The sequence below is a fragment of the Heteronotia binoei genome, chromosome 5, assembly GCF_032191835.1.
Source record: "Heteronotia binoei isolate CCM8104 ecotype False Entrance Well chromosome 5, APGP_CSIRO_Hbin_v1, whole genome shotgun sequence".
Lineage (NCBI taxonomy): Eukaryota > Metazoa > Chordata > Lepidosauria > Squamata > Gekkonidae > Heteronotia > Heteronotia binoei.
In genome coordinates, this window is record NC_083227.1 from 123,972,410 (window position 1) to 123,999,346 (window position 26,937).

The following is a 26,937-nucleotide window of genomic DNA, read 5'->3' on the forward strand; positions in this document are numbered from 1 at the left end:
TTGTTCAGGTGCCCATAGAATCATTGAACTTGAAACTCACTTGAAACATAAAGGTTATTTGGTGAACAGGTATCACCAGCTCTGCTGCAATTTGGGTGCCATGTACCTTAAAAAACAGCCACTCCAGGTCCCTTGAAATATTCCCCATAGGGAGTAATGGAGCCAAATAATATCAGAATCCTTGGGGGGAGGGGAGGATCCAAACACCAAACTGGTATTCGGAACCTGAATAATGAAGAATATGAATATTTTTCAGCTCCCTGATCTAAAAAATACTGATTTCCACCCCCCCCACCCCCCCGGAGTACATCCATGTCTTTCTAAATCCATTGACTTAAATAGACTTAGGAGGGTGTAATGTTGCTTAAAATTGCACTGTTTTCTCAACACTTCAGTAACTAGTTCACACTCATAATGGATGCCATACATCTAAGGATTGTGTAAATAATCATTTATGAGTTAATTAATATTATATAGTTATCCTTCTGACTAAAAATTATCCTACAGCAAATGATTTCCATTTTGAGTCAAATTTAAACATTAACTGTAGCAGTACTGGAAAGATGACAGTGTTGTCTGTGAAAAGCAGTATGCTATGGGACTTTTATGAATAAGAAAATGAATGAGGAGCACTGAAGACGTAGAAGAGGCAAACAGAGAATGCTGCTTCTACTAACATACAACCGAGAGTGGCCATTGATGCTTTGAGGCTTGCTCCTTAATAAGCATGAATGGTGTTGAGTAGAATGCACTGTATAATAAGAATACTAATTATGACAGGCTCATCCCTAATGTTTTCCAGCTGTGTATCAGGTTGTCATTGGGGATGTAAAAGCTTCCTCCATTATAGGACATGCTGCTTCTTTCAGTAATGTATGGAATATATTTGAAAACAATACAGTTCCCATCTCATAGGACTCTAGCAGCATCATGAGAACCCAAAGGAGTCTCTGAGACCTATTATACATGGGTGTTTCCCCTCGCTTTCACTGTGCATGTCCTTCAGGTTTTCTTTATTGTTCTGCATTAATTTTCCTCCCTTCAGCTCTCAGTTTGCTTTCTGGTGGCTATTTCTCTGGGTTTTCTGAGAGTGCTTTTGTGCCAATTTTGTCTTTGTTTTGCTTCCAAGCCAAAGATAATTCAAAAGCATACAAATTCCCTTGAATTTCCCCCCTCCTTTTTGCCACCCCTCAAAAGCCACTCTATGCCCGCATCATCGTTCTGCCCACTCTGCACCCTCCACCATCCTCTCCCCTTCATTGGTGTACAAGTTCACTGCCACATGAGGTGGTGGCAGCTACAAACATAGACAGCTTCAAGAGGGGACTGGATAAACACATGGAGCAGAAGTCCATCAGTGGCTATTAGCCACAGTGTATTGTTGGAACTCTCTGTCTAGGGCAGTGATGCTCTGTATTCTTGGTGCTTGTGGGGGCAGCAGTGCCCTGGCCCCACTGATGAACCTTCTGTTGGCACCTGGTTTTTTTGGCCACTGTGTGACACAGAGTGCTGGACTGGATGGGCCATTGGCATGATCCAACATGACTTCTCTTATGTTCTTATGTCCATTTCCCCCTCCTTTTGATATTTGATATAGCCCACTCTTTGGTTCTTTGCGATCATTGTGCTTGGATCCGACAAGCACAAAAGTGCTAATGAATGCAGATCTTTCCCACCTCTGCCTTGTCCTAGTAATTCCTTTGAGCTCAAGAGAGCTCCATGGATAATATGTCAAGTGGTATGAGAGTGAGTAAACCAGGTCTCCTGCTTTTCTGCCCATTGCCACTTGATTGGCTGTTGGGAAATTACTGGAAATGCAACATTGTGCCAGTGACACAATGGCACTTTTGGTGAGTACCGGAAATGATATCACGTTGTTGATGTGACACTCTAACATTCAGACAGAACTCTGTGACAGTGGTTTTCAGCGGTTATATAGGAGATTCCAGTTAGGAAAATGAAATTGCCTCTGCTTTCCTCTTCTTTTGGTGGAGGAGCACAGAAGAACTAGCTTTCTGTTCACATAAAAATAAAACGAGGGTGATTTCACTTGAAACCTCTCCTCACTGCACCCATCCCCCCAATGTTTGGCATTTTTTCCCTAGGAAATTCATCCACTTTTTGAGTTTATGGGGGATTGCAGGAAAGAGATATATCCATAGGATTTAAAATGCTGCAGCAAACTAGATGAAACTGAAAGTATTCTGTCTCTACTTATGCATAGTTTTGAAACAGCAAGACACAACATCCCCACACCCAAGTGTATTAATCAGCCTGCAGCGCAACAGTAATTGAGAACAGGTCGCTCTTGAAGATGACTGGCTGCAAAGGACAACCGGCTTCTGCGCTTTAATAGCTCTGTGCAAAAGGCTTTACTGGACATGGCAAGTACTATGGGATACAGAGGCAGGGCAAAAGAGGGCACAACAAGAGTGCAGACCTACAACATATCTGTTCACATTACCTGCGGATGGTGGACAAGCAAGGTTGTTCCTGTCTGACTTCTCACTTTGGACTCACATAGTTTTGACAGTCTAGTAGAAAGTTTTTTTTGCCTTTTTAGTGAATCAGTATTCATGGTTATTAATAAATAAGGTAATTAAATATAACATACTTAACTGGATAATTCATTTCCCTTGTTGATCATGCACATGATATTACAGAATTATCCACAGATAGTAAGGGAGGGTGCAGGAGGAAACAATAGCAAATTGGCCGTAAAGGCTACCAGGAAAAGTCCCAGTGACCCTATGACCTGCGGGTGCCTCCCCCACTGTGGCTACCTTAGTTCCAAGTAAGGGGCAGCCCTTGCCCTATTTGAATTGGCCCACATAGCCCAGCTGTGGTGAGCTGACAGCCTTCATCCCATGCAGGACAGGTAAGCAGACACTTCTGCAAATGATCCAGCTGCCTGAGCCTCATATTGGATGGACATGTCTGTGAGCCCTTCCATTTGAGTGGGGCAGGGGGTGCCCTTTCCAAATCTGTTTTTGCTTGCCAATCTACTCCTGGGAGGGAAACATGATATTTGGATCATTGTGTAGGGTTCTGGTCAAAAGAATACTACAGAGCTGGAAAAATTACAAAATATGCGAAACAATATGGTTCAGGTGTTGAAACACCTTTCCCATAAGGAAATACTAAAGACTCTGGGTGCGGTCACACCTACCATTAAAAACGGGTGTATAGCACTCAAATCTAAACTGCTGAATATTGAATCGATGCAGGGCAGTTCAGATGAGCATCCAAGAATGCGATTCATTCTGTTGTGCGCGATCAGACATCCAATACTATCACGCTCCTTTCTTGGAGCATGCATAATCAGATGGTGATTTCTGGGAGGGGAGGGGGTCCATTGAACATGCGCCCAACTGTTTGGAGCTGGGAAATCAAAACTTTCTTCAGAGGCAAGGGAGAAGGGCGAAAGTTTCCAGAATTAACATTGCCGATCCAAACCACGGAACTGCCGGGAATTATTTTCCTAGAAATTGGCAGTGACAATGATATCTTGAAATCCTCCACATTGAAAAAAAAGAATTTTTTCCTGTTCTGAATAGTGGGATAATGTTTCCCCCCCACCTCCGATCCTGTGTTGATTGGAGAAGCAGAAGTGTCACCTCAGATTCCCGGATGATCTGGCAATGCGCATGTCTGCTGGGGCTTTCTTTAAAAAAAAAGGTGGGAGGCAGTATCGCACGTGAGCTGTCCAAACAACAAAAAGTCGATCTTGTGCTGCTGTTTTGAAAAAGGGCCGGACTTTATGTACTGTCAAATTAATGCGCCATTCATACGTAGCAAGCCTGGATGAGCCCGGATGACGATCGATTGCCAGATGTGACTGTCTGAACGAACACATTTAATCCATCAGCCAGACGGAGCTGTGTTGTCACTAATGGTACGTGTGACTGCACCCTCTCTGACTTTTCTGTTCAGTAGTTTTTAAAATTATGAATAGGTTAGAGAAAGTGGGCAGAATTTTTTTCCCCTCTCCCATAATACTAGAATTTGGGAAGCATTCCATGAAATTGTTGGGCAATATGTGCAAGGTTGCCAGCTCTGGCTTGTGAAATTCCTGGAGATTTGGGAGTAGAGCCTGGGGAAGACAGAATTTGGGGAGGGGAGGGAGTTTGGTTAGGATATGATTCCATACAGTCTTCCTCAACATCTGTCATTTTCTCCAGGGGCACTGGATGTAGTGATGCCACAAGAATAGATGGTTTCAAAAGGCAATTAGACTCACAGAGGATACCTATCAATGACTATGAGCCATGGTGACTAAAGACAACCTCCAGAGGCAGCACACATCTGAATCCCTTGATCAGAGGCAAAGCCTGTGGAAGACCTTGATCTCTGAGCTCTGTTTGTTTGCCCTACAGGGCAACTGTTTGGCTGCTGTTTGAATCAGGTTACTGGCCTGGCCTAAGTGGGCCATGGGCCTGATCCAGCAGAGCCCTTCTTATAGGGTTGCCAATCCCCAGGTGGGGGCAGGGGATCCCCCGGTTTGGAGACCCTTCCCCCACTTCAGGGTTGTCAGAAAGCGGGGGGAGGGGAGGGAAATGTCTGCTGGGAACTCTATTATTCCCTATGGAGATTTATTCCCATAGAAAATCATGAAGAATTGGGGTAGAGGCACCAAATTCTCAGTACAACATCTAGTGCCTCTCCCCAAAATACCCCCCAAGTTTCAAAAAGATTGGACCAGAGGGTCCAATTCTATGAGCCCCAAAAGAAGGTGCCCCTATCCTTCATTATTTTCTATGGAAGGAAGGCATTGAAAAGGTGTGCTGTCCCTTTAAATGTGATGGCCAGAACTCCCTTTGGAGTTCAATTATGCTTGTCACAGCCTCGATCTTAGCTCCACCCCAATGTCTCCTGGCTCCACCCCCAAAGTCTCTTGGCTCCACCCCCAAAGTCTCCTGGCTCCACCCCCAAAGTCCCCAGATATTTCTTGAATTGGACTTGGCAACCCTACCTTCTTATGATTTTTTTGCTCTGAGCTGCAGGTTAGCTCTCTGGAGTTCTTCATTCAAAGTTGTACCTACCAATATTTTCACTTCTACATTGTATTGCATTACTATAAAGAATTGCCGCAATCCTCTACAGCAGGGGTCCCCAACCCCCAGGCCAGGGACCAGTACCGGGGCCGTGGCCTGTTTGAGAGGGGCCACACAGCCTTGCCGTCCCCTCCATGCAGCCTCACCCCCACACACACACACAACGCCTCCTCTTCCCCCCCCCCCTGTTTTCACCATTTTAAGGATGGGGAAGGGAACATGAGGGGAGGAGGAGGAGGCAGTGAGGCTGCACTGACGGTGGCAGCAAAGGAGGAAGGAGAAAAACGGAGGGGGGGAGGTGGATGGCGGCGGTGAAGGAGGAAGGAGGAAACGGGGGAAGGAAAACGAGGAAGGAGGAGGCGGCAGCAAGGCTATGAGGGCGGGTGAAGGAGGGAGGAGAAAACGCAGCAGGACTGGTCCTCGGGGCCAAAAAGGTTGGGGGGACCACTGCTCTACAAAGCTAGTTTCCTGAGCTCCTGTGATCAGTTGTCCACAAAAAAGTGACCATGTGCTCATGCATCTTCTGGACCTGTTCTCATGACTAGTGGAACTGGAAATGGTTACTGGTGGGGCAAGAATTCCAGATGGAAACCAGGAATATCCAAGGTTTCAAACAGATGAGGCCAAGATCACACAAAAACAGTTGCATACTTGTGCAGCTTCAATCTGCCACAGAGTCTGCAGTTTGCATTGTTTGGTCAGAGCGAGATACGTGATCTATCATTTTCGCATATTACAAAGTTCCCATTCACTTGTTTTTACTGCATAAGACAAGAAAACTTTCCTGCTGTACAGGGATGCCAGCATGTTTTATTTTGAAGTTCAGCAATGAAACACTAAGAAGGAACAGTTTATGACAAGTTCCTGCATGCTGCTTGACTTTTTAACCCTGTTAAAGTCATAACAGAAGATGTACTTTTCTTACAAACATGGCTGTCTGGCTGGGAATGGGATGTGTGCCTCTCATCACCCTAAATTTTCAGATTTTCTGTAGTACTGAACTGAACTGTGAATTGTTTGCTTAGCATTTGGGTGGGGAGCTAAGAAGCTATTCCCCCCCCCCCCCGGGTAGCAGTCCCCTCAAAGCTGTGTTACTTCTGTATCACTTTGTTTGTGGTCTGCTCTTCATAAAGCACCATTGTATGTATGTATATATATATGGATGTATGTGTGTATATCTACATATATTTTTCAAAAATTAACTAATAAAAACTAATAAATTAACTAATAATTAACTAATAAAAACTACATTGCTAAAATAATAATGCAGCACTGACTTTGACAGAATAAAATGATGTCATAACTTTGCATACAACTTTGAGTTTCAAATGAAAAAGTATCTAGTATATACAGCAAACACAAAGTTGTACTTCTTAAAATATTTTCCCAAGGTAAAAGTTGTTCATTTAAATTCCATATCTAAAAGCAAAGCAGCCAATTGGTCTTCAAGAAATTATAATTCTGATGTTTCAATAAAGAAACTGTTCAGGGAGTGACAGCTACTAGTATCATTAAAGCATTATAGGATTTCACCCAGATTAATCACAGATTATAATGAACAATGTTTGTGATCATGATACGTTTGTCATGTGAAGTTGTGAGTTCATCACTACCACTTTTCCCAAGTTTAAAGTTCAATGCCTTTAATCACTGCATAAAATCCAGTGGCTTGGAAACATAGGTTGGATCCTTTCTGCCAAGTATACCATCAAAGGAGAAAGTCTTCTTTCAATGAAAAATGACTTTTTCTGATGGAGGATGGCTTCCCCTGGCAGGGGGAAATCATTGTTGAAGAAAATCTGCTGGAGGAAGACTTAGTGGAAGGGCATCTTAGGGTCCAGCCCATAGTGATGCTTCTGTGAACCAACTCTGTTTAGACCTCAAGTGCATTACATGCTGCCTCAGACTGCAAATCTTAGTACTACATGCAGTTTGACTGTAATAAATATTCTGTTGCTCATCAATATGCAGTTGTGATTATGGGAATCCCCAAATGCTAGGTTAATCACTCACCAACCCACACATATCGATGAAGTGGGAGAAGTCAATTCAAATCAGCCCTTCAGGTAGACTTCAAACATCTAGTTCAAAAAGAAAATGACATGCCAACTGACTCTATGCCTGGATGGGGAAAATGCTATTTAGCAATGAAAGTCAGGTGTGAGTGATAGTATCTGGTTTATTTATATAGTACACACACACAGACTTACCTTTTGTGCACCAGAGTTCACTTCATTAGATGGATCAGGTGGACTCTGGTCATGAAAGCTTATGTCATACTCATGGTGTGTTCACACTATACTAAATAATGCATTTTTGCAACAGGATTTTTGCTGTTCTTACACAGTAAAAATCCAGTTACAAAATGCATTATTTAATATAGTGTGAATGCACTCTCAGTGTGTTAGTCTTTGAAGTGCCACAAGACCAATTGTTACTTGGCTGCAACAAACTAACATGGCTACCTCTTTTGAACTTGTCTGTATAGTTTACTTATGTTTTGTCTGACACAGTGAATTAAGCATTGCTATACAATAATTTGATACATACATAATCAAGAGGCTTACAAAGTAAGGGTCTAGTAAAATGTATCTGAAGTTTGATTTAAAATGAAAATAGAATGATTGCAGACCTTTAGGTCATTAAAAAATTTCTGGAAAGCAACTAACTAAGAAACAGAGAGAGTACCAAACAGCAGGAAGGTATTTGATCATCAATTTTAATTTAAAAGGAACAGAAATATCTGGGATATACCATTGAAATATAGGCATCTATAATTAACCCAATATTGTGTAACTTTTGTCTCTCAGAAAGAAAAACCAAAGGGGGAAGAAACTCAACCATGGAAACAGGGTGGTTACTCAGAAGGCTGAGTAAAAATATAACAATTTATGCACAGTGTAACAATTAACAATTAAAAACAAGATAGATATATAGAAATGCTAAAATCCAACCTATAGAAATTGCACATCAACTGAACATGAATCACAAACCAGAATATCTTAGGAAAAGCCACTAGACCAGATGTGTTTCAGCTCTGAGAGCCTTCTTCAGTGGCCTAAAACCAAATAGCACACACTTAAAACAAATGTCAAGTGTCACTAGCCCACACTGGAAATTTGGCCAGAGACAGAATAGTTGGAGAGAGACACTGTCCTCTGTGAGTTGGCTCAGAATTATATACAGGCCTGTTTTTCATGTGGAGCTCACCCTTATATTGAAATATTACAAACGTGCCTGGCCCTTAATTTTTACAATTTGTTTTAAATGTGTGCTGTTTGGTTTTAGGCCACAGAAGAAGACTCTCAGAGCTAAAATGCATCTGGTCTAGTGGCTTTTCCTGAGATATTCTGTTATGTTACAGATTACCAAGTTCTCAGAGAAATGGGAGATGTTGGTCATGGGAGATTTCAGTTACCTGGATATCTGTTGCAAGTCCAACTCCGCTGAAAACAAAAGTCAAATAAATTCCTGACATGTCTTGCTAACAACTTCATTTTCCAGAAAGTGGAAAGAGAGACAAAGGGATCTGCTATCTTGGACGTGATTCTCACCAACAGGGGAGAACTGGTTGACAAGGTGAAAGTAGTGGGCACTGGGCACCCTGGGTAGCAGTGACCGTGTAATTTTTGGAATTTACAGCCTTGGAAGGGAAAAGCTATACGTAGTCAGACATATAAGTTGGACTTCAGGAAAGCAAATTTCAACAAACTTATGCTGGGTAGAATCCCATGGACAGAAATACTTAAGGAGTTCAAGAGGGGTGGGAGTTTCTTAAAAGTGCAATATTGAAGGCATGATCACAAATGATTCCTATAAGAAGGAAACATGGGAAGAACCTAAAGAAACCAAGCTGGCTCCATAAACAGCTTTCTGAGGACCTGAGAAATAAAGGAAAACTCATTTAGGAAATGGAAGGAAGGGCTTTATCACAAAGTAAGCTTGCCAGTACCCAGGTCCTAACAGGGGAGCCCCTGGTTTTGCAGGCTCCTCTCCACTGCCAGCCTCACCTCAGCAACCACCATGTGCCTTTAAATCTCTGCAGGCTTAAAAGAAGCTTGCAAAGAATTGCTTATGCTTTGGAAGGTGTGTATGCCTTTAAATCTCAGCAGGACAAAGCTGGAAGGGGGGGGGTGAGTGCATGTGAGAGGAAGCCAGCACACTCCCTCTGTTTGGCATTCATTTCAGAAGTTGTTTGTATGGATAGTACAGAGTTAACCAAAACCTGATTATTTGTATGGATAGTAAAAAATTAACCAGAACTAGACGTCTCTGTTCAGTAGTTTTGTTTTCCTGTGTTAGTCTGAAGCAGGGCTTTTTTGTAGAAGGAACTCCATCACATATTATGCTACACCCCCCTGATGTAGCCAATCCTCTAAGAGCTTACAGGGCTCTTCTTACAGAGCCTACTGTAAGCTCTTGGAGGATTAGCTACATCAGGGGGGTGTACCCTAATATGCAAAGATGTTCTTGCTACAAAAAAAAGGTCTGGTCTGAAGAAGTTGGTTGAAATACAGCAAACTGCTGCATCCAGCAGCTCCCATGAGTAAATTGCCACAGTGAGATCACAAAAGTGTGGGGTTTCAAACTTTTCATTTTGATTGCTTTGTGAGTGTGTGCACTTTCATTTAGTGGAAGTGCAGCTTCTTGGGGGAACCCTTTGAAGGCAGAAAAGAGGAAAACAAAATGAAGACTGTATTCACAGCTCCACCCCCAAAATCCCTAGGTATTTCCTGAGTTGGACCTGGCAACCCTGTAAACAAATAACCAGTGCTTGCAGACAGATAAGTCAGGAAAGCTAAAGCTCAGTGTGACCTTAGACTAGTGATAGATGTTAAAAACAACAAAAAGGGGTTCTTTTTATGTTCGAAGTAAGAAAAAGAGCAAGGACATGGTAGGTCCACTGTGGGGACAGGAAAATGAAATTATAATGGGTGCTGTAAAGAGAGCAGAACTGCTCAATTCCTACTTTTCCTCAGTCTTCTCTTGTGAAAAAAATGGTGCTCAACATGGCAAAAAACAGAACACATGATGGGGGAAGGGAGTTGCAGCCTAGCATCAGCATGGGGTAGTACATAAACACTTAGTTTCTTTAAATGAAACAAAGTCCTAAGGGCCAGATGAACTGCATTCATGGATACTAAAAGAACTTGTGGACATAATTTCTGAGCCTTTGGCCATTATTTTTGAGAATTCTTGGAGAACAGATGAAGTTCCAGAAGATTGGAGGCAGGCAGATGTTGTCCCCATCTTCAAGAAGGGGGGAAAGGAGGATCCAGGTAACTATCAGCCTTTCAGCTTGACATCTATGCCTGGAAAAGCTTTAGAACAAATCATCAAGCAGTCACTCCTGAAACATTTAGAAAGGATGGCTGTGATCACTAAAAGTCAGCATAGGTTTCTCAAGAACAAATCATGTCAGATTAACCTTCTCTCTTTTTTTAAGAAAGTTACTACCTTGCTGGATCAGGGGAATGATGTAGACATAGTTTATTTGATTTCAGTAAGACTTTTGATAAGGTTCCACATACTATATTTGTTGACAAGTTGGTAAAATGTGGTTTGGATTCTGTTACTGTTAGGTGGATCTGTAACTGATTGACAGATCACACCCAAAGAGTGCTTGTGAATGGTTCCTCATCCTCTTGGAGAAAAGTGACAAGTGGAGTGGCTCAGGGATCTGTCCTGGGGCCTGTTTTGTTTAACATCTTTATAAATGCTTTAGATGAAGGAATAGCAGGAATGCTTATAAAATTTGCAGATGATACTAAATTGGGAGGGGTAACAAATACAATGAAGAAATAGTCAGGATACAGGACGATCTTGACAGGCTGGAAAACTGGGCTAAAACAAATAAAAATAAATTTTAATGGGGATAAATATAAAGTTCTGCATTTTGGTAGGAAAAACCAAATGCATCGTTATAGGATGGGGGAGACTTGTCTTGGCAGTGGTATGTGTGAAAAGGATCTAGGGGACTTAGTGGACCACACACTGAACACAATGCCATAGCTAAAAAGGCAAATGTGATTTTGGGCTATATCAATAGAAGTATAGTGTCCAGATCATGCAAAGTGATGGTATCACTTTTCTTGCTTTGGTTAGACCTCACCTAGAGTATTGCGTTCAGTTTTGGGCACCACATGTTAAGAAGGATATAGACAAACTGGAATATGTCCAGAGGAGGGCAGTCAAGATGGTGAGAGGTCTGGAGTCGAAGTCCTGTGGGGAAAAGCTGAAGGAGCTGGGTATGTTTAGCCTAGAGAGGAGATGACTGAGGGTGATATGATCACCATCTTCAAGATCACCATCATATAGAGGATGGTGTGGAGTTGTTTTCTATGGCCCCAGAAGGTCAGACCAGAACCAGTGGGTTGAAATTAAATCAGAAGTTTTCAGCTTAACCTTAGGAGGAATTTCCTGACTGTTAGAGCAGTTCTTCAGTGGAACAGGCTTCCTCGGGAGGATTATTATCATTTTTATTTTTTAAAATATCCTACTTCTCCAGCAGTTATATAACAGTGGCATCATAATGACATATATAAAAACACACTATGAATCTATAAGGGACCAGCCATAAAGTATAGCACACACTGAAAAGAAGAGCCAGTAAAACATTAAAGCAGTAAAGCCAGTAAAGGACTGATTGAGTAAAATTGAGCTAAATGTTAGGAAGGGTTAGGAGAGGTGAAACCTTTCTAAGGGCGTTTTCCCACAGAGCTTACCTCGGAGTGACGTCCCTCTTCACCGCGCAGCGTCTGCGCGGATTTCCCACCAACTGCTCCACATAACCAGGAAGTGCCGGACCTTTTGCGTCGCAGATGTAAACCGCTAAAAACCAGTTTATGTTAGCGACGCAAAAGCCACGGCTCTTCCTGGTTATGCGGAGCAGTTGGTGGGAAATCCGCGCAGACGCTGCGCGGTGAAGAGGGACGTCGCTCTGAGGTAAGCTCTGTGGGAAAATGCCCAAAGTGTGACATCTTTTATGAGAATGTAAGTTTCATTATGTAGCCATAACTTGGCCCATTTCTTAGAACTGAATGTACATGCCAAATACATTCATATGTCTTCCATAATGATGGTTAGTATTGCATCTGAATACCAAAACTGCACCAGAATATAGCACTATGGTTACAGCTGGGACATCAAACCATTTGCAGTACTCTTGGTTTAGCATTAAATTAGCCTTAGGTAAAGCAATTTCCCCACCATTTCAGCCACCCTGCTTGCGAGGCGCCAAGTAGGATTTGCTGTATTACACTACCTCAGAACAGGGCTGAACTCATAAGATAAACAAGGGTTTCACCATATGGTCGAGGTTTTAGCAGACTGACAGTGCAATTCTAAGCAGTTACATCCTTTGAAAACCATTGTCTTTTTTAAATTTTTGCCATCAAGTCATTGTTGACTTATGGTGACCTCATAGGGTTTTCAAGACAAGAGGCATTCATAGGTGACTTGCTGCTACAATCTTCACATCATAAGCCTGCTATTCCTTGGAGGTCTCCCATCCAAATACTGGCCAGGGCTGACTGTGCTTCAGTTTCAAGGTCTCATGAGATCAGGCTAGCCGGAGCTCTGTTGTCATCAAAGGGTGTAATTTTCCTTTGGATTGCACTGTAGGACCACAAGCCATAGTTAGGTCTAACCAGGGCTTTTTTTCAGCAGGGATGCACAGGAACACAGTCCCAGCTGACATGGTGTCAGGGGGTGTGGCCTACTTTATTTAGAGCTGCAAATACTGGGGTGATAAGAAATGACAAACTTTGAGAAATCTAAACCTATTTGTGGTTTGTAAGGTTTTACTTCTGTTTTCTAAATTTATATCATAAATGGTTTGAGCTTCAGATACCTACTTTCTATACTTGCTGTCATTTCTGTATCTAACTGTTCATTTTTCTCCATTTAGAGCCTGCAATGGAAATCAATACAAAGAGACCTTTGGTGAGGTTTGCAGTATGCCTAATAGCCTTTTTGGCTTGTGAAGGGAATTCAGAAAAGGGCAACGCATCTCTTTTGCACTTTACTCATCCTTTATACAACACCACAGTCTACGAAAATGCATCCCCCAAAACCTATGTGGAGAGCTATGTCAAAATGGGCATTTACATCATTGACCCAGCATGGAACATCAAATACAGAATAGCTTCTGGGGACACTGGTAGCCTGTTCAAAGCTGAGGAACATATTGTTGGAAATTTCTGCTTTTTGAGGATTAGAACCAAAAGTGGTAACACTGCCCAACTGAACAGGGAAGTCAAAGACAGGTACTTGCTAATAATCCAAGCTGTGGAGAAAACCTTTGCATATGAGGCTTGGGCCAAAGTAACGATCTACATCCTTGACGGAAATGACTTGAAGCCACTGTTCTCACCCCCCTCTTATAAAGTAACCATCCAAGAAGATGCACCCCTAAAAACTACGATCGCTGTGGTCAGTGCCACAGATGCTGATGTTGGTCAGAATGCCTTGTTCTACTATGCATTAAATACAAAGTCCCAGTGGTTTACCATTCACCCCACCAGTGGGGTAGTAATGACTGCAGCAAAACTGAATGCTACCCACAGAGGGAAGCACCAATTACAGGTCCTGGCTGTGGACAGAATGAGGAAAATCTTAGAGGGAAACAGCTTTGGAAACTTGGCTGATCTTACAGTCCAGGTAGAACCATCTGCGAGGAAGCCCCCCGTTATTACATCAGTGATGGTGAAGCCATCTCATTCTGCTGAAGATCTTCTATATGCTACTTTGAGTGTGGAAGCAGCTGGGTCAGGAGCTGGAATAGATTCTGTTGATATTGTGAATGGAGACCCCAAAAATAATTTCAAATCCATCAGATCATATGTAGGAAGCAATGAGTTCATGATTGTGTCTGCTAAAGAGATCAATTGGCATGACTACCCCCATGGTTTCAATCTTAGCCTGAAGGCTAAGGACAAAAACAAGCCACCTCTTTTTTCTCAAACTGCAGTTGTTCAAATACCACCTTTAAAATATACCTCTGTCAGATTTGAAAAAGGTGCATATTATGTCCAACTCAATGAATTTTCACCTCCTGGAAGCCATGTTGTTATGATTAAAACAATTCCAGTTCTCCCAAATCTGAATTACATTTTGAAACCTACTTCTGACAGCAAAAACTTTAAAATCAATCCTCAAACAGGTCTGATAACGACAGCCAGACAAATAGATTTTCAGGAACAACCCTACTTCAGTCTTGAGGTTACTACTAGTCACAGTTCAGTCTCTGCCACAATTGCTGTCCACATTATTGACTGTAATAACCATGCTCCAAGGTTTACCCAGCCTTCATACCATGGCAGCTTTGATGAAAATTTGCCTGCTGGGACCAGCATTCTATCAGTGAAGGCTGTAGATAGTGACTCTGGGGAGAATGGTTTTGTCACTTATAGCATAGCCAACCAGAGAACTGTTCCATTTGTTATTGACCCATTTTCAGGTGTGATCTCTACCTCTAAATTAATGGATTATGAATTGATGCAGAGGTGGTACCATTTACGTGTCTGGGCATCAGACTGGGGATCTCCTTTTCGCCATCAGACTGAGGTCTATGTTTCTCTCATTCTAAGTAATGTGAATGATAATGTACCAGAGTTTGAGAAGATCAACTGCAATGGAAGTATTCCTTGGGATTTGCCTATTGGACATTCTGTGGCCACCATGTCAGCCATTGATATAGATGAGCTACAACACATAAAGTATGAAATTATGTCTGGCAATGAGGGTCAGGTTTTTGAGCTGGATCCTATCTCTGGAGTTATTTCCCTTAGGGCTTTTCTCAGAGATCTCTATGCTGGACTACCAACTTCTTATTCTCTCAAAATTACTGCTACTGATGGAGATAACTATGCCTTCCCAACATGTGTAAATATCACTGTGGTCAAGCAGGATACTCCTGTCCATATTCAATGTGAGGAAACTGGTGTGCTGAAAAAACTTGCTGAGACCATAATCCATTCTATGGATTCTCAGTCTTCAGAACAAAACCTCAATGATGACATTTCATTGAACGTACACCTCATAAACCATTATGCTCCAAAGTTTGAAGATACTTTCCCAAGATCTATTGATATTATAGAAACAATTGTGGTCAACTCAACCATTGCTCACTTGACAGCCACAGATGGTGATACTGGCTTTAATGGAAAGATGGTCTATGTAATATCTGATGGAAATGATGATGGCTGCTTTTACATTGACACAGAAACAGGTCTCCTCCAAGTGTCCTCACCTTTAGACCATGAAAGAACAAGCTTCTACGTACTTAACATTACAGTGTATGACCTTGGCATTCCACAAAAATCATCATGGAAGCTGCTAGCAGTGAATATTTTGGATACAAATGATAATGCTCCTAAATTTTTGCAAGATACTTACTTGGTCACAGTACCAGAAGATGTAAAAACAGGTACAACAATAGCAGTGGTGAAAGCTGAGGATGTGGATAAAAATGACAATGGGAAGATAAAATATTCCTTTCTAACACCCACTGATAAATTTTCCATTAATAGCATCACTGGAGAAGTGGTAGTCACTGCACCCCTTGACAGAGAATTGTGGCCTTGCTATGTATTAAAAATTGAGAGCAGAGACCAGCCCCCAAGAGATCACCAGCTGTTTGCAATTGCTGATCTAGTTATTTCTTTGGAAGATGTAAATGACAATTCTCCACGTTGCATCCCAGCCTTGAACAAAGTAAAGCTCCCTGAGGACTTGCCTCTTGGGACTACTCTACTGTTCCTGGAAGGCTTTGATCCAGATATTGACTCAGAGGGAGAACTGAAGTATAGTCTGTTTAGCAATGGTGACAATGCGTTTCATCTGAATGAATTAACAGGGGCTCTGAGTTTGGAAAAAGAGCTTGACTATGAGAAGCGTGACTCTTACAATCTGTCTGTGAAGATTAGTGATGATGGGAAGCCTCTTTCTCATTCTTCTTTCTGCTACATTGAGATTGAAGTTTTGGATATTAATGAAAATGTGCATCCTCCTCGCTTTGATTCTTTTGTGTATGAAGCGTGGGTCAAAGAAAACAGTCCAGAGGGGACCTCTGTGATGAGAGTAACAGCTCAAGATGGTGATAAAGGGAAAGATGGACAAATCCAATATTACATCAGAGATGGAACAGATATGGCTGTCTTCAGTATTGAAAGGGATACAGGTAATAATGGGGCACTGGAGGGTGTAGGAAGCATGGGCTGAATGACACTGATGGATTGGTCTGAAATTTTGATTTGAATTTTAAGTGTTTTCTTGTTCAGCTTTTGTTTATACATTTTTCACAATCATTCTTTTTAGTGAACTGTGTCCTGAGTGATAGATCCCAGTAGGTAGCCGTGTTGGTCTGAAGCAATAGAACAAAGCAGTAGACAAGTGCACCTTTAAGACCAACTAAGTTTTATTCAGAATGTAAGCTTTCGTATGCTCTTAAGCAGACTTCATCAGACAAAATGGGAATGGAAGCAGCAATTCTTAATATAAGTGGGCAGTGAGTTGGTACGTAGAATCATGGGAATGTTTTTAGCAGATTAAAAGAATCACAAATAGGGATCTGTGTTTGTTAGTGCTAGAACAAAACAGGGCTGAAACAACACTGGAGGGTGATAAAAAGCAGACTGCTGCTGTAGGTGCGAAGTGCCATAAATCTAGGTAACATTCTAGCTTTGTTAGTTTAAATAGAGGGCATGGTTTCTCAAGAGGATATAACATACATTATAGTTTGCCATTAGAAAAAAAGGAAGACATTAAAATACAGTGGAGGATGGGTTGGTATATGCAATAAGACAAACAGCCAATATCCTCCATTTAAATATGTCAATACAAAAAAACCAAAAACAAAAACACCCAAATATTCTGATACACTGTTCTAAAAGAGAAATAATATGAGTTAGCCATTAGAAAAACAGGGTGCATTAAAGTATAGTGGAAGGTGGGTTAGTATATGTAATGAGACAAAAAACCCACATCCCTCATTTGAGCATGTCAACACACACAAAAAAAACATTATTCTGATACACTGTTCAAAAAGAGAAATACATTGGAACACTGTGGATGCACAGCTATACTCAGTGAGAGATGGTTTAGCGTATGTAATGAGATAAAAAAACAATATCCCTGTTCAGACCTGGGGAGGTGTTTGTTCCAAGTTTCATGATAATTTGTAATTCAGCAATTTCTCTCTCCATTCTGTTCTTGCAGTAAAACAGCTACTTTGAGGTCACCCATAGAATGCTCAGGAAGGTTAAAGTGTTCTCCAATAGGTTTCTCAGCTCTGTAATTCCTGATGTCAGATTTGTGTCCATTTATCCTTTGGCGTAGGGTTTGTCTTGTTTGCCCTATGTAGAGAACTGAAGGGCATTGTTGGCATTTAATGGCATATATAATGTTAGAAGATGAACAAGTGAATGAGTCTGAGATTGTATAGTTAATGCTGTTAGGCCCAGTGACTGTGCTGTCTGGGTGTAAATGGCAGCAAAGTTGGCACTTGGGTTTATTGCAAGCTCTGGTACTGGTGTTCCTGCTCAGATGCGATGTATTGTTGTGGGTGAGGAGTTGTTTGAGATTGGGGGGCTGTCTGTGTGCAAGGAAAGGTTTACCCCCCAGTACTTTTTTTTAAATTTCAGTTTTATTGTAACAAAAAAATAAAAAATATGTTACAAACAAGAACTTAAATAAAGCTTATACAAAAGTTATACCAAAGTTTGATTTTACAAAAAAGAACAAGCACAGATCAATCAATTACAGAACAATAAAGTTCAACAATTCTGGAGGCAATATTTCTTCTGCAGAGGCAATTGAGTTCACATATTCAAGATAAGGAAACCATTTTCCAATAAAGTTATTCTTATAGTTCGGTGTTTCCATGATTAAAAGCTGTGTGGACAATTTATCTTGCACTATAAGCTCCCTGACTTTCGCAAACCATTCATCCATAGTAGGAAGACTAGTTTTTTTCCAATTCTGAGCTACTAAAATTTTACCTGCCAGTATCAAGTAAGCAATAAGCTCTTTGCGTTGAGGAGTGGAAAAACTATCTGGCCAGAGATTTAAAAGTACCGATTCTGGCATACAACCAACTATTTTGGATATTTTTGCTATCAGCCAGGCCCAATATTTTTGAATTTCAGGGCATAGCCACCAACAATGAAGAAAATTACCCTCCTTACTGCACCCTTTCCAACATTCCGCATTATTGTTAAGTTTATTTTGAAATTTTTTTAAAGGAGTCAGATACCAACATGAAAGGAGTTTAAATAGTATGTGTAGTAGTAGTACTTTATTCACGGTCATCCGACCAGCTTAATACAAACAGAAGCAAAATCATAAAAACAAACCCATCACCTCTTACACAAAGTTCCTTACGCCAACTATTACACATATTGTTAAAAATCATAGCCAAGATTTACATTCTCAATTTCCCTCCTTTCCAACTGAGCAACATAACAGAAACGGGCAATCTTAGTTGAAACATCAGAGTGAGTGTCAGACAGGAGGAAGGCAATCTGCTCATCCTCCGGCCTGCCCGCCAAGGGCCCGAGAATTGGAGAGATTAATCTTGCCCTCAAGTCATTGTAATTTGGACACCGCAAAACGATGTGGAGAGTTGTTTCGACCTCATTGCAATTACAGGGGCACAATCTTTCCAGATATGGGTACCCAGCGTAACGTCCCAAAAGCACCGAAGAGAAAAGTGCGTTGAGTCGTGCTTTTGAGAAAGCTATCCGATATTTTGGGATAGTGATGTTGAAAAGATACCTGGCTGGGGACAGTACTTCAGTTTGCTTCCCTAAGAAAATGTGCGCAGAAAGACTAGCTCTAGCAGATCTCAGTTCCAGCTCAACCAACCTCAGGCGCAAAAGTTCTTTCTCATCCCTCAGTTCCATCATTGCTAGGGACTCAGGGGAGAGATCACAGAGTCTAAAATAATCTAGACACCTTTTCTCCCAAGTTCCCACAAAAGAGTCGAAGAAAATCAGATGGGGAAGGCCACCTGGCTTTGAGAGAACCCTCAAAAAGTAACAAAGGGTGTTTAACCACATAGACGTCTCGATGCTTGGGACGCCAGATTCCAACCTGATGGCAGTGTTTGGCACACAACTGGGAACGGACAGAAGCTTGCGCAAGAGTTTGGTTTGTACTATCTCCAACGGCTTGGTGGTTGAATAAGGGCCAATTTCAGCGCCATAGAGCAACTGGACCCTGGTCTTTGCAGTATGCAGCCTTAGTGCTGCAGGCAAGAATTTGGCCCCTTTAGAGATGTAAAAACGGTAGATGGCATCAGCTGTTCTTTGCGCAGATTGTGCAACATAGTTCTTATGAGCCACACGCTTTCCCTGATAATGAAAAATCACCCCCAGGTATTTAATAATTTTAACTTGCTCAATGGGTTTACCATTTAGAAACCAGCAATGAGCCTTGAAACGTTTGGTGAAGACTAAAACCTTGGTTTTATCTAGATTAATTTCCAACTTTTCCTGCAGACTGGTCTGGGTTAGATGGCGAAGGGCCCTTCGCATACCAATCTGCGTCCTGGATAGTATAAGCACGTCGTCAGCATACGCTAAAACTGGAATATGCCGATCGGCGAGCTTGGGAGGATGTAAAGCCAAATCATTAAAGGAGGTTAGAAGTGAGTTTATGTAGAAATTGAAAAGCAAGGGGGCGAGCACACAACCCTGTCTGACACCCTTGTTCACTAAAATTGGTTGGGTTAGATGGCCTTGAGATGAGCATCTTATCCTGATGCCCGATAGTAGTGAGTTCCAAATCTGAACCCAGTCGTCTTCAGTGAATTGTGTATCTCAGTCCCTTTGCCATGCATTTTGCTGTGAGGTAGGTAGCATCCATATGTTATCCATAAAAATTGTATACATTATTGAAATAATGCCTTTCAAATTTGTTCTTCATGATTTTAGAACTTTTTCAAAGTTATTTAATTGTTTAGTTTAATAAATTACATGGTGGAATTACATGGTGAAAAGCCTGATGGATTTGATAGTATTGGAACCATGAAATAGTAATATGATGTTTCTCCTCTTGTTGTTCCCTAGTTCCTAATTTACCTGAAATTGTTAGGTTATTTAACCTATATAAGCCCTTTTTTCTCCATTCCCCAAAAGTTAAAGAGGCTTTTTCTGGGACAAACCAGGTTTGCCCCAGAAATGCCATCATGGGAGAGGTTGGAGGGGCCAACTGGCCTCTTACTTTATCCAACAGTTCTAAGGTAAATTTCAAATAAGGGTTGTGTACCTCCCGCCATCTCCTATCTTTTTTTATCATTCCAAAGGACTTCATTTAAAAAGGGATGGGCAAGAGAGGACTGTTCAATTTGGATCCAAGATACCTGCTGGGTAGGGCTGGCATAAGACACTATATGCCAAAGGTTAGCTGATATATAAGTATTCCCAGATGTCGCGATTTCTCTTTTACACATTTGGATGGGAAAGATTTAGAAATATTGTCCTTAGTATTATCCCCTTTATCTTCAAGATAAATGGGATATAACTCTGACTTATTGTAATTGATTACAAACCCTGAATATGTGCTAAATTTATCAATCTCTTTCATGACGTTAGTCAGAGAAGAGATTGGCTGAGATAAATAAAATACTGCATCGTCTGCGAAATAACTTGCTTTATAAACTGTTTTATTGACTTCTATACCATGAATTTCAGTGTCTGAGTGAATAACATAGGAAAGAGGTTCCAAAGATAAAGCAAATAAATAAGGAGAGAGGGGGCAACCCTGTCTGGTTCTTCTATAAAGAGGGAAGTCTTTTGAAAGATAGCCATTTAAACTAATGCTTTCAGTAGGTTTTTAATATATTGCAGCTATAGACATTAAAAATTTAGGGCCAAAATCCATCGCCTTTAATAGAGTTTGCAAATAAACTGGTTCCACTCTGTCAAATGCTTTGTCTGCATCCAGTGACAATATAATTGAAGGTACTTTTTTAGTTCTACAATACGTGATGAGATTTAAGGTTTTCCTTATATTGTTAGATAGCGATCGGCCCAGAATAAAACCTGTTTGATCCATATGCACATACTGATCTATTATGGCACTCAGACGACTTGCTAGTAGTGTAGAAAAAACCTTGAAGTCGTGATTGAGTACTGAAATCGGTCGGTATGAGGTTGGGTATTCTTTATCTCTACCAGTTTTATGGATGACTACCATACGTGCTTCCAACCAGGAAGGGGGTATCTTACCAGATTCCATTCCCTCACCGACACAGGGATTCAGGGGTTAGCCTTGCAGTGGCTTTCCTGGAGGGCCGGGGACAAAGGGTGGCGATTGGGGGAGAGCTGTCCTGGAGACACCTACTTAATTGTGGGGTGCCTCCGGGGGCAGTTCTCTCCCCGATGTTATTTAACATCTACATGTGCCCCCTTGCCCAGATTGCCCGGAGATATGGACTGGGTTGTCACCAGTATGTGGATGACACCCAGCTCTATCTATTGATGGGCAGCCGGGCTGCCAATGTCCCTACAAATTTGGACCGGGCGTTGCAAGCTGTGGCAGATTGGATTAGGTCAAGTGGGCTGAAATTGAATCCAGTGAAGACAGAGGTCCTTTGCCTAGGCCACGGTGGTCCGGAGGGAGGGATCTCCCTTCCAGCTTTTGACGGTGCGTCACTGGTACCAGTGCGCAGGGTCAGGAGCTTGGGAGTGCTACTGGAGTCTTCCTTGACAATGGAGGCCCAGATAGCAGCCACTGCCAAATCCGCCTTCTTTCATCTTAGGCGGGCGAGGCAGTTGGCTCCCTTCCTGGAATGCAATGACTTGGCAACAGTGATCCATGCAACGGTCACCTCGAGGCTAGACTACTGTAATGCCCTCTACATGGGGCTGCCCCTGTGCCGAACTCGGAAACTGCAGCTAGTGCAGAATGCGGCAGCCAGACTGCTATTGGGCCTACCCCGGTGGGAAGATATGCAGCCTAGGCTTCAGGAGCTGCATTGGCTGCCAATTGTATACTGAGTTTGTTACAAAATGCTGGTTATTACCTTTAAAGCCCTATATGGCCGAGGACCTGCCTACCTTAGGGACCGCCTCTCTCCATATGTTCCCCAGAGAGCACTATGATCCAGCTCACAAAACCTTCTGGAAGTACCTGGGCCAAAGGAGGCCAAATTAAAAACAATTAGAAAACAGGCCTTCTCTCTAAAGGCACCCCAATGGTGGAACCAGCTGCCGGAAGAAGTGCGGGCCCTACGGGATATTAGACAATTCCGTAGGACATGCAAAACCGCCCTCTTCCAGCTAGCCTTCTAAGATGGAACTTGGAATAACCATCACGCCATCATTAATATAACTGATTTTTTAGATTGTTTTTAGATTATTTAAATATTTAATTGTTAATTGTTTTGAATTGTATTATCTTGTTTTATTGTTTTAACATGGCTTTTGCCATGTCCTGTAAGCTGCCCTGAGCCTGCCTTGGCAGGGAGGGCGGGTATAAATAAAATGTATTATTATTATTATTATTATTATTATTATTCATGATTACAGATGTCAACTAAGGGCTGAAGCAGACTTGTTTTAAACTTCTTATAGAATTCTACTGGGTATCCATCCCTTCCTGGGGCCTTATTATTTTTAATTAAAGAATTTTTTCCACTTCCGGAACTGTGACTGGCTTCTCAAGCAGCCCCAGATGGTCTGAGGATAGTTTTCTATTAAAATTAATGGATTCTAAATACTGCCTTATGTCTCGGGGTTTGGGATTTGTTGTCGAGTAGAATTGTTCACAAATACCTCCGCTATGTCTTTAGAAGAAATAACTGACTTGTTTTGCTTATTTTTAATAGAATAAATCAAGGTATTAGCTTTCTTTTTCTGTATTCTATCCCCCACTACTTTTGAAAGAGAGCTGTCACTGTCCAATAGAGGTTGTAAGTTGTTGATACATTGAACTGTTTTCAATTGAGAGTTGTATGTGACCAGTAGTGGTATTTTGTTATTGTCTCTTCGGGGTCTGTCTTGTAACAGGTTTTCTCTGGGTATCATTCTGGCTTTGTTAATCTGTTTCTTGACTTCATCAGGTGAGTACTTTAGTTCCAAAAAGGTTTGTTGTAGATCCCTCAGGTGAGAATCTCTGTCAGTAGGATTGGAGCAAATGTGGCTGTAGCGTAGAGCCTGGCTGTATACAATGGATCATTTGGTATGTTTGGGATGGTAGCTGGAGGCATGCAGGTATGTTTGTTGGTCAGTAGGTTTCCTGTATAAGGTAGTGTCTATGCATGCATCGTTTATTTTTACAGTGGTGTCCAGAAAATGTATTTGTTACATAGACTGGTTCATTGTCAGGTTGATGGTAGGATGAAAATCATTAAATGCTTGGTGGAATGCATCCAGGGCTTCTTTACCATGTGTCCAGACCATAAAGATGTCATCAATATAACCATGCCCTCTATTTAAACTAACAAAGCTAGAATGTTACCTAGATTTATGGCACTTTGCACCTACAGCAGAAGTCTGCTTTTTATCACCCTCCAGTGTTGTTTCAGCCCTGCTTTGTTCTAGCACTAACAAACACAGATCCCTATTTGTGATTCTTTTAATCTGCTAAACACATTCCCATGATTCTACGTACCAACTCACTACCCACTTATATTAAGAATTGCTGCTTGCCGTTCCCATTTTGTCTGATGAAGTCTGCTTAAGAGCATACGAAAGCTTACATTCTGAATAAAACTTAGTTGGTCTTAAAGGTGCACTTGTTTTCTGCTTTGTTCTATGTCCTGGTAGAGCTGTGCTTGATTGTATGTCTCTAGAATCAAGCAACCGGAGTATTTCTAAAATAATGCCATCCAGGAATCTTTTAGGGTTTTTAAAAAGTTTTATTGATTTAAACTACTACAGGACAGCAGCATTGCAGATAATACATAAAAGAAGGGGGAAAGCAAGAAAAGGGAACATACAGAATGGGAAAAAACAGAAAACAGAAAACAGTACAAATATATCAATTATAACTACACCTCTCAATATAATTCTCTAATGTTTCTACCTACAAGTATAAAAATCTCCATTAAATGTTACCTTCCTTTCTTCCTACCTACAAGTATAAAAATCTACCTACAAGGATAAAAATCTCCATTAAATGTTACCTTCCTTTCTTCTTTTACCAGGACAAAGAAACAAAGGGCGTTTTCGCACTGACCTTTTACTGGCGCGACCACCCTCCTCACGCTGGCGGATCTGCAGGGATTTCGCACCAGAAGCGCCGGCGCAGCCAAAAGAGCCGGCAACTTCCGTCGCGAAACCAGCTCAAACGGAAACCGCCAAGAAGCAGGAAAACGTTTGAGCGGGTTTCGCGACGGAAGTAGCCGGCTCTTTTGGCTGCGCCGGCGCTTCTGGTGCGAAATCCCTGCAGATCCGCCGGCGTGAGGAGGGTGGTCGCGCCAGTAAAAGGTCAGTGCGAAAACGCCCAAAGAGAATGATTATTTTAGTAAACTAGTAAAGCATTGTGCAACTAAACAATTCTTCTTAAACACAAATCAAACTGTCTCATCCTCCAATTTTATTAAATTAACTTGCAGCTATGACTAGCACAAATTAGATTATTAATTTAACCAAAAACCTAACCAAAAAAAGCACATGAATATTTTTTTCTTTATTCATAAGAAATTGCATAACGTATCTCAAGTATAATCAAATACTTTAACTAAAACATTTATCCTACAAACATGTTAAAACAAATCTACCAGACTGATCTCTCTAAATAGGCAGACTGTCAATATTTACCTATTCACCAGGAAAAAAAGAAAGAGAAAGAGAACCAAACATAAAAAAGATCCACATTCCAAAATCCTTCTTCCCCAGAATTAAAAACTTTTAAGATCTTCTTCGTGGTCTCTGTGCTTCACACTCATGGGATAGTGCGCCTGCGCCGATCCCCGAATCGGTATCTGCAAAAGCCCGGGATTTTTTCGCGCTCGGCGCCACCAAGCATGCGCAGGCGACCCACTGCGCATGCCCACCGGCGCCCGCGCGGCAATCCCGCCAGTTCCTTTCTGACCGCTGCGCTAGAGAGGTTCCCTTTCTGATTCTCCGGTCGGTGAGAGCGATTTTTTCTCTCGTTCCAGCCCGTTTGGTCTTGTAAATAGTTAGTTAGCTAGTTATTAGTGTTAGTTAGTGATAGTTAGTAAAAAAAAAAAAAAAAAAAAGAAGAAGAAGCGTTTTCTTTGTTGTCCGGCGGATCGCCCTTTGGGGTGGTCCGTTTCCGTTTTTACCCCCCTTTCTCTCAGGCGTTTCTGAGCAGAAGGAAAAATTTTTCCCGCGCGACCGCTTATGGAAAGTCGCTGGGGGTTTTTTAAGCGCTGCCGGGCTTGTGGGAGGAAGATTGCCCCTCCCGACGGACATTCCCTGTGCCTGCTGTGTTTGGGGGAGGCGCACAGAGTTGAGTCGTGCCCGCACTGCCTTCGGTTCTCGAAACAGACCAGGAAGAACCGTGCAGCTCGATTATCGGCAGCGCTCACCGAATCGGCGCTTCGACCTCATCGACCGATGGAGGTTTCGGCACCGAAGTCGACCGACACCCCGGCACAGGAGCTTGCATCGGCCGATGCTGCTCCGATTCTGACTTTGGAATTGCCGGAAGAGCGTGGCTCCACGAAGCGTCCCCACGAGGGTTCGGTGGATGCGCCCGCTACAAAACGCCGAGAGGACTCGGGGACCCGAGCTCCGAAAAAGGCGAAATCGAAGGAGAAGCGCAAGCGACCCCGCACTCCTTCTCCGTCGGAAGGCGCATCGACGTCGGCAAAACCGCCGAAATCGATTCGGGTCTCTCCGCGCAGGAGCCCAACAGCCCAACAACGCCTGTCGGCGTCGGAGCAGGAGCCGGAAATTGACCTCACCCAACGGTCTTCATCCTCAGGCTCACGGCGTCGGTCGAGCAGCGGATCGACGTCGGGGGTAGACGCTTCGGCACCGGTCGTAGACCCGCCCTTCAAGCCCCGACCCAGACGGGACCTATCCTACACCCCGCAACGCTTCCCAATACCACCATGGGAGCAACGGCGGTGGCAGCCTCCCTACTCCAGATACGAATCCTGTCGGTGGTACCCGGAGGACTACCAAGACTGGGAGCAAGCTTCGGAGTTTTCTGCGATGTCGAGGGTCTCGCATCACTCCCGAAAGGCGTCGGCGTCGGTCCCCCCGGATCGACAGCTAGTCCCGGTCGAAGCTCCTCCAAGACTATCGTCGGTACAACTTCAACCGCGAGCGTCGACACCGAGGCTCTCCGAGCATTCCACTCAGCGTGACTCCTCGTCATCGGAGTCGGACAGTGAGATCCCTGATCTGGAACCCTCACCTGGTTCCAACACGGCGGAGGATCTTCCGATCTCGCCGTCGGAAGACCTAAAATCCTATGGCGACCTCGTGAGGCGCATCGCTTCCACCCTCAGACTGCCTGTGACCCAACCGGAACCCGTAGTGGATGACAACGTGTTCGATATAATGCAGAGGAACACGTCCACTGCGGTGGCCCTTCCAGTCACCAAGGTGATTCTTCAGGCCATCAAAGAATCTTGGAAGAAGCCTTCCTCGACACCCGTTTCCTCCAAACGCCTGGACCATATGTACAGGGTTCAGGAGGCAGGTGCTGAATTTCTGTTCACCCACCCACGTCCGAATTCTGTGGTGGTCTCCTCCTCCTCGAAGGCAAGGAAGGTGCACTCCTCCCCACCGGACAAGGAGGGTAGGAAAATCGACGGGATGGGCCGCAAGGTCTATTCAGCGGGGGCACTCGGCATCAAGGTATCTAACTATGCAGCCTGCATGGCTAGGTACCAGTATGCCGTGTGGGAACAGCTTTCCCCCTTCCTCTCTTCACTAAGTGAGGACAAGAAGACGGC

At 42.7% G+C, this 26,937-nt stretch overlaps 1 protein-coding gene across 1 annotated transcript in view; it reads left to right on the top strand.

The window, feature by feature from the left end:
- Positions 1-26,937, top strand: part of FAT2 (FAT atypical cadherin 2) — a 166,282-nt gene that overhangs the window by 16,943 nt on the left and 122,402 nt on the right. The window contains exon 2 of the mRNA XM_060240289.1: positions 12,964-16,236. Within this exon, the coding sequence (XP_060096272.1) occupies positions 12,964-16,236 (3,273 nt within the window). The remainder of the gene's footprint in view (positions 1-12,963; positions 16,237-26,937) is intronic.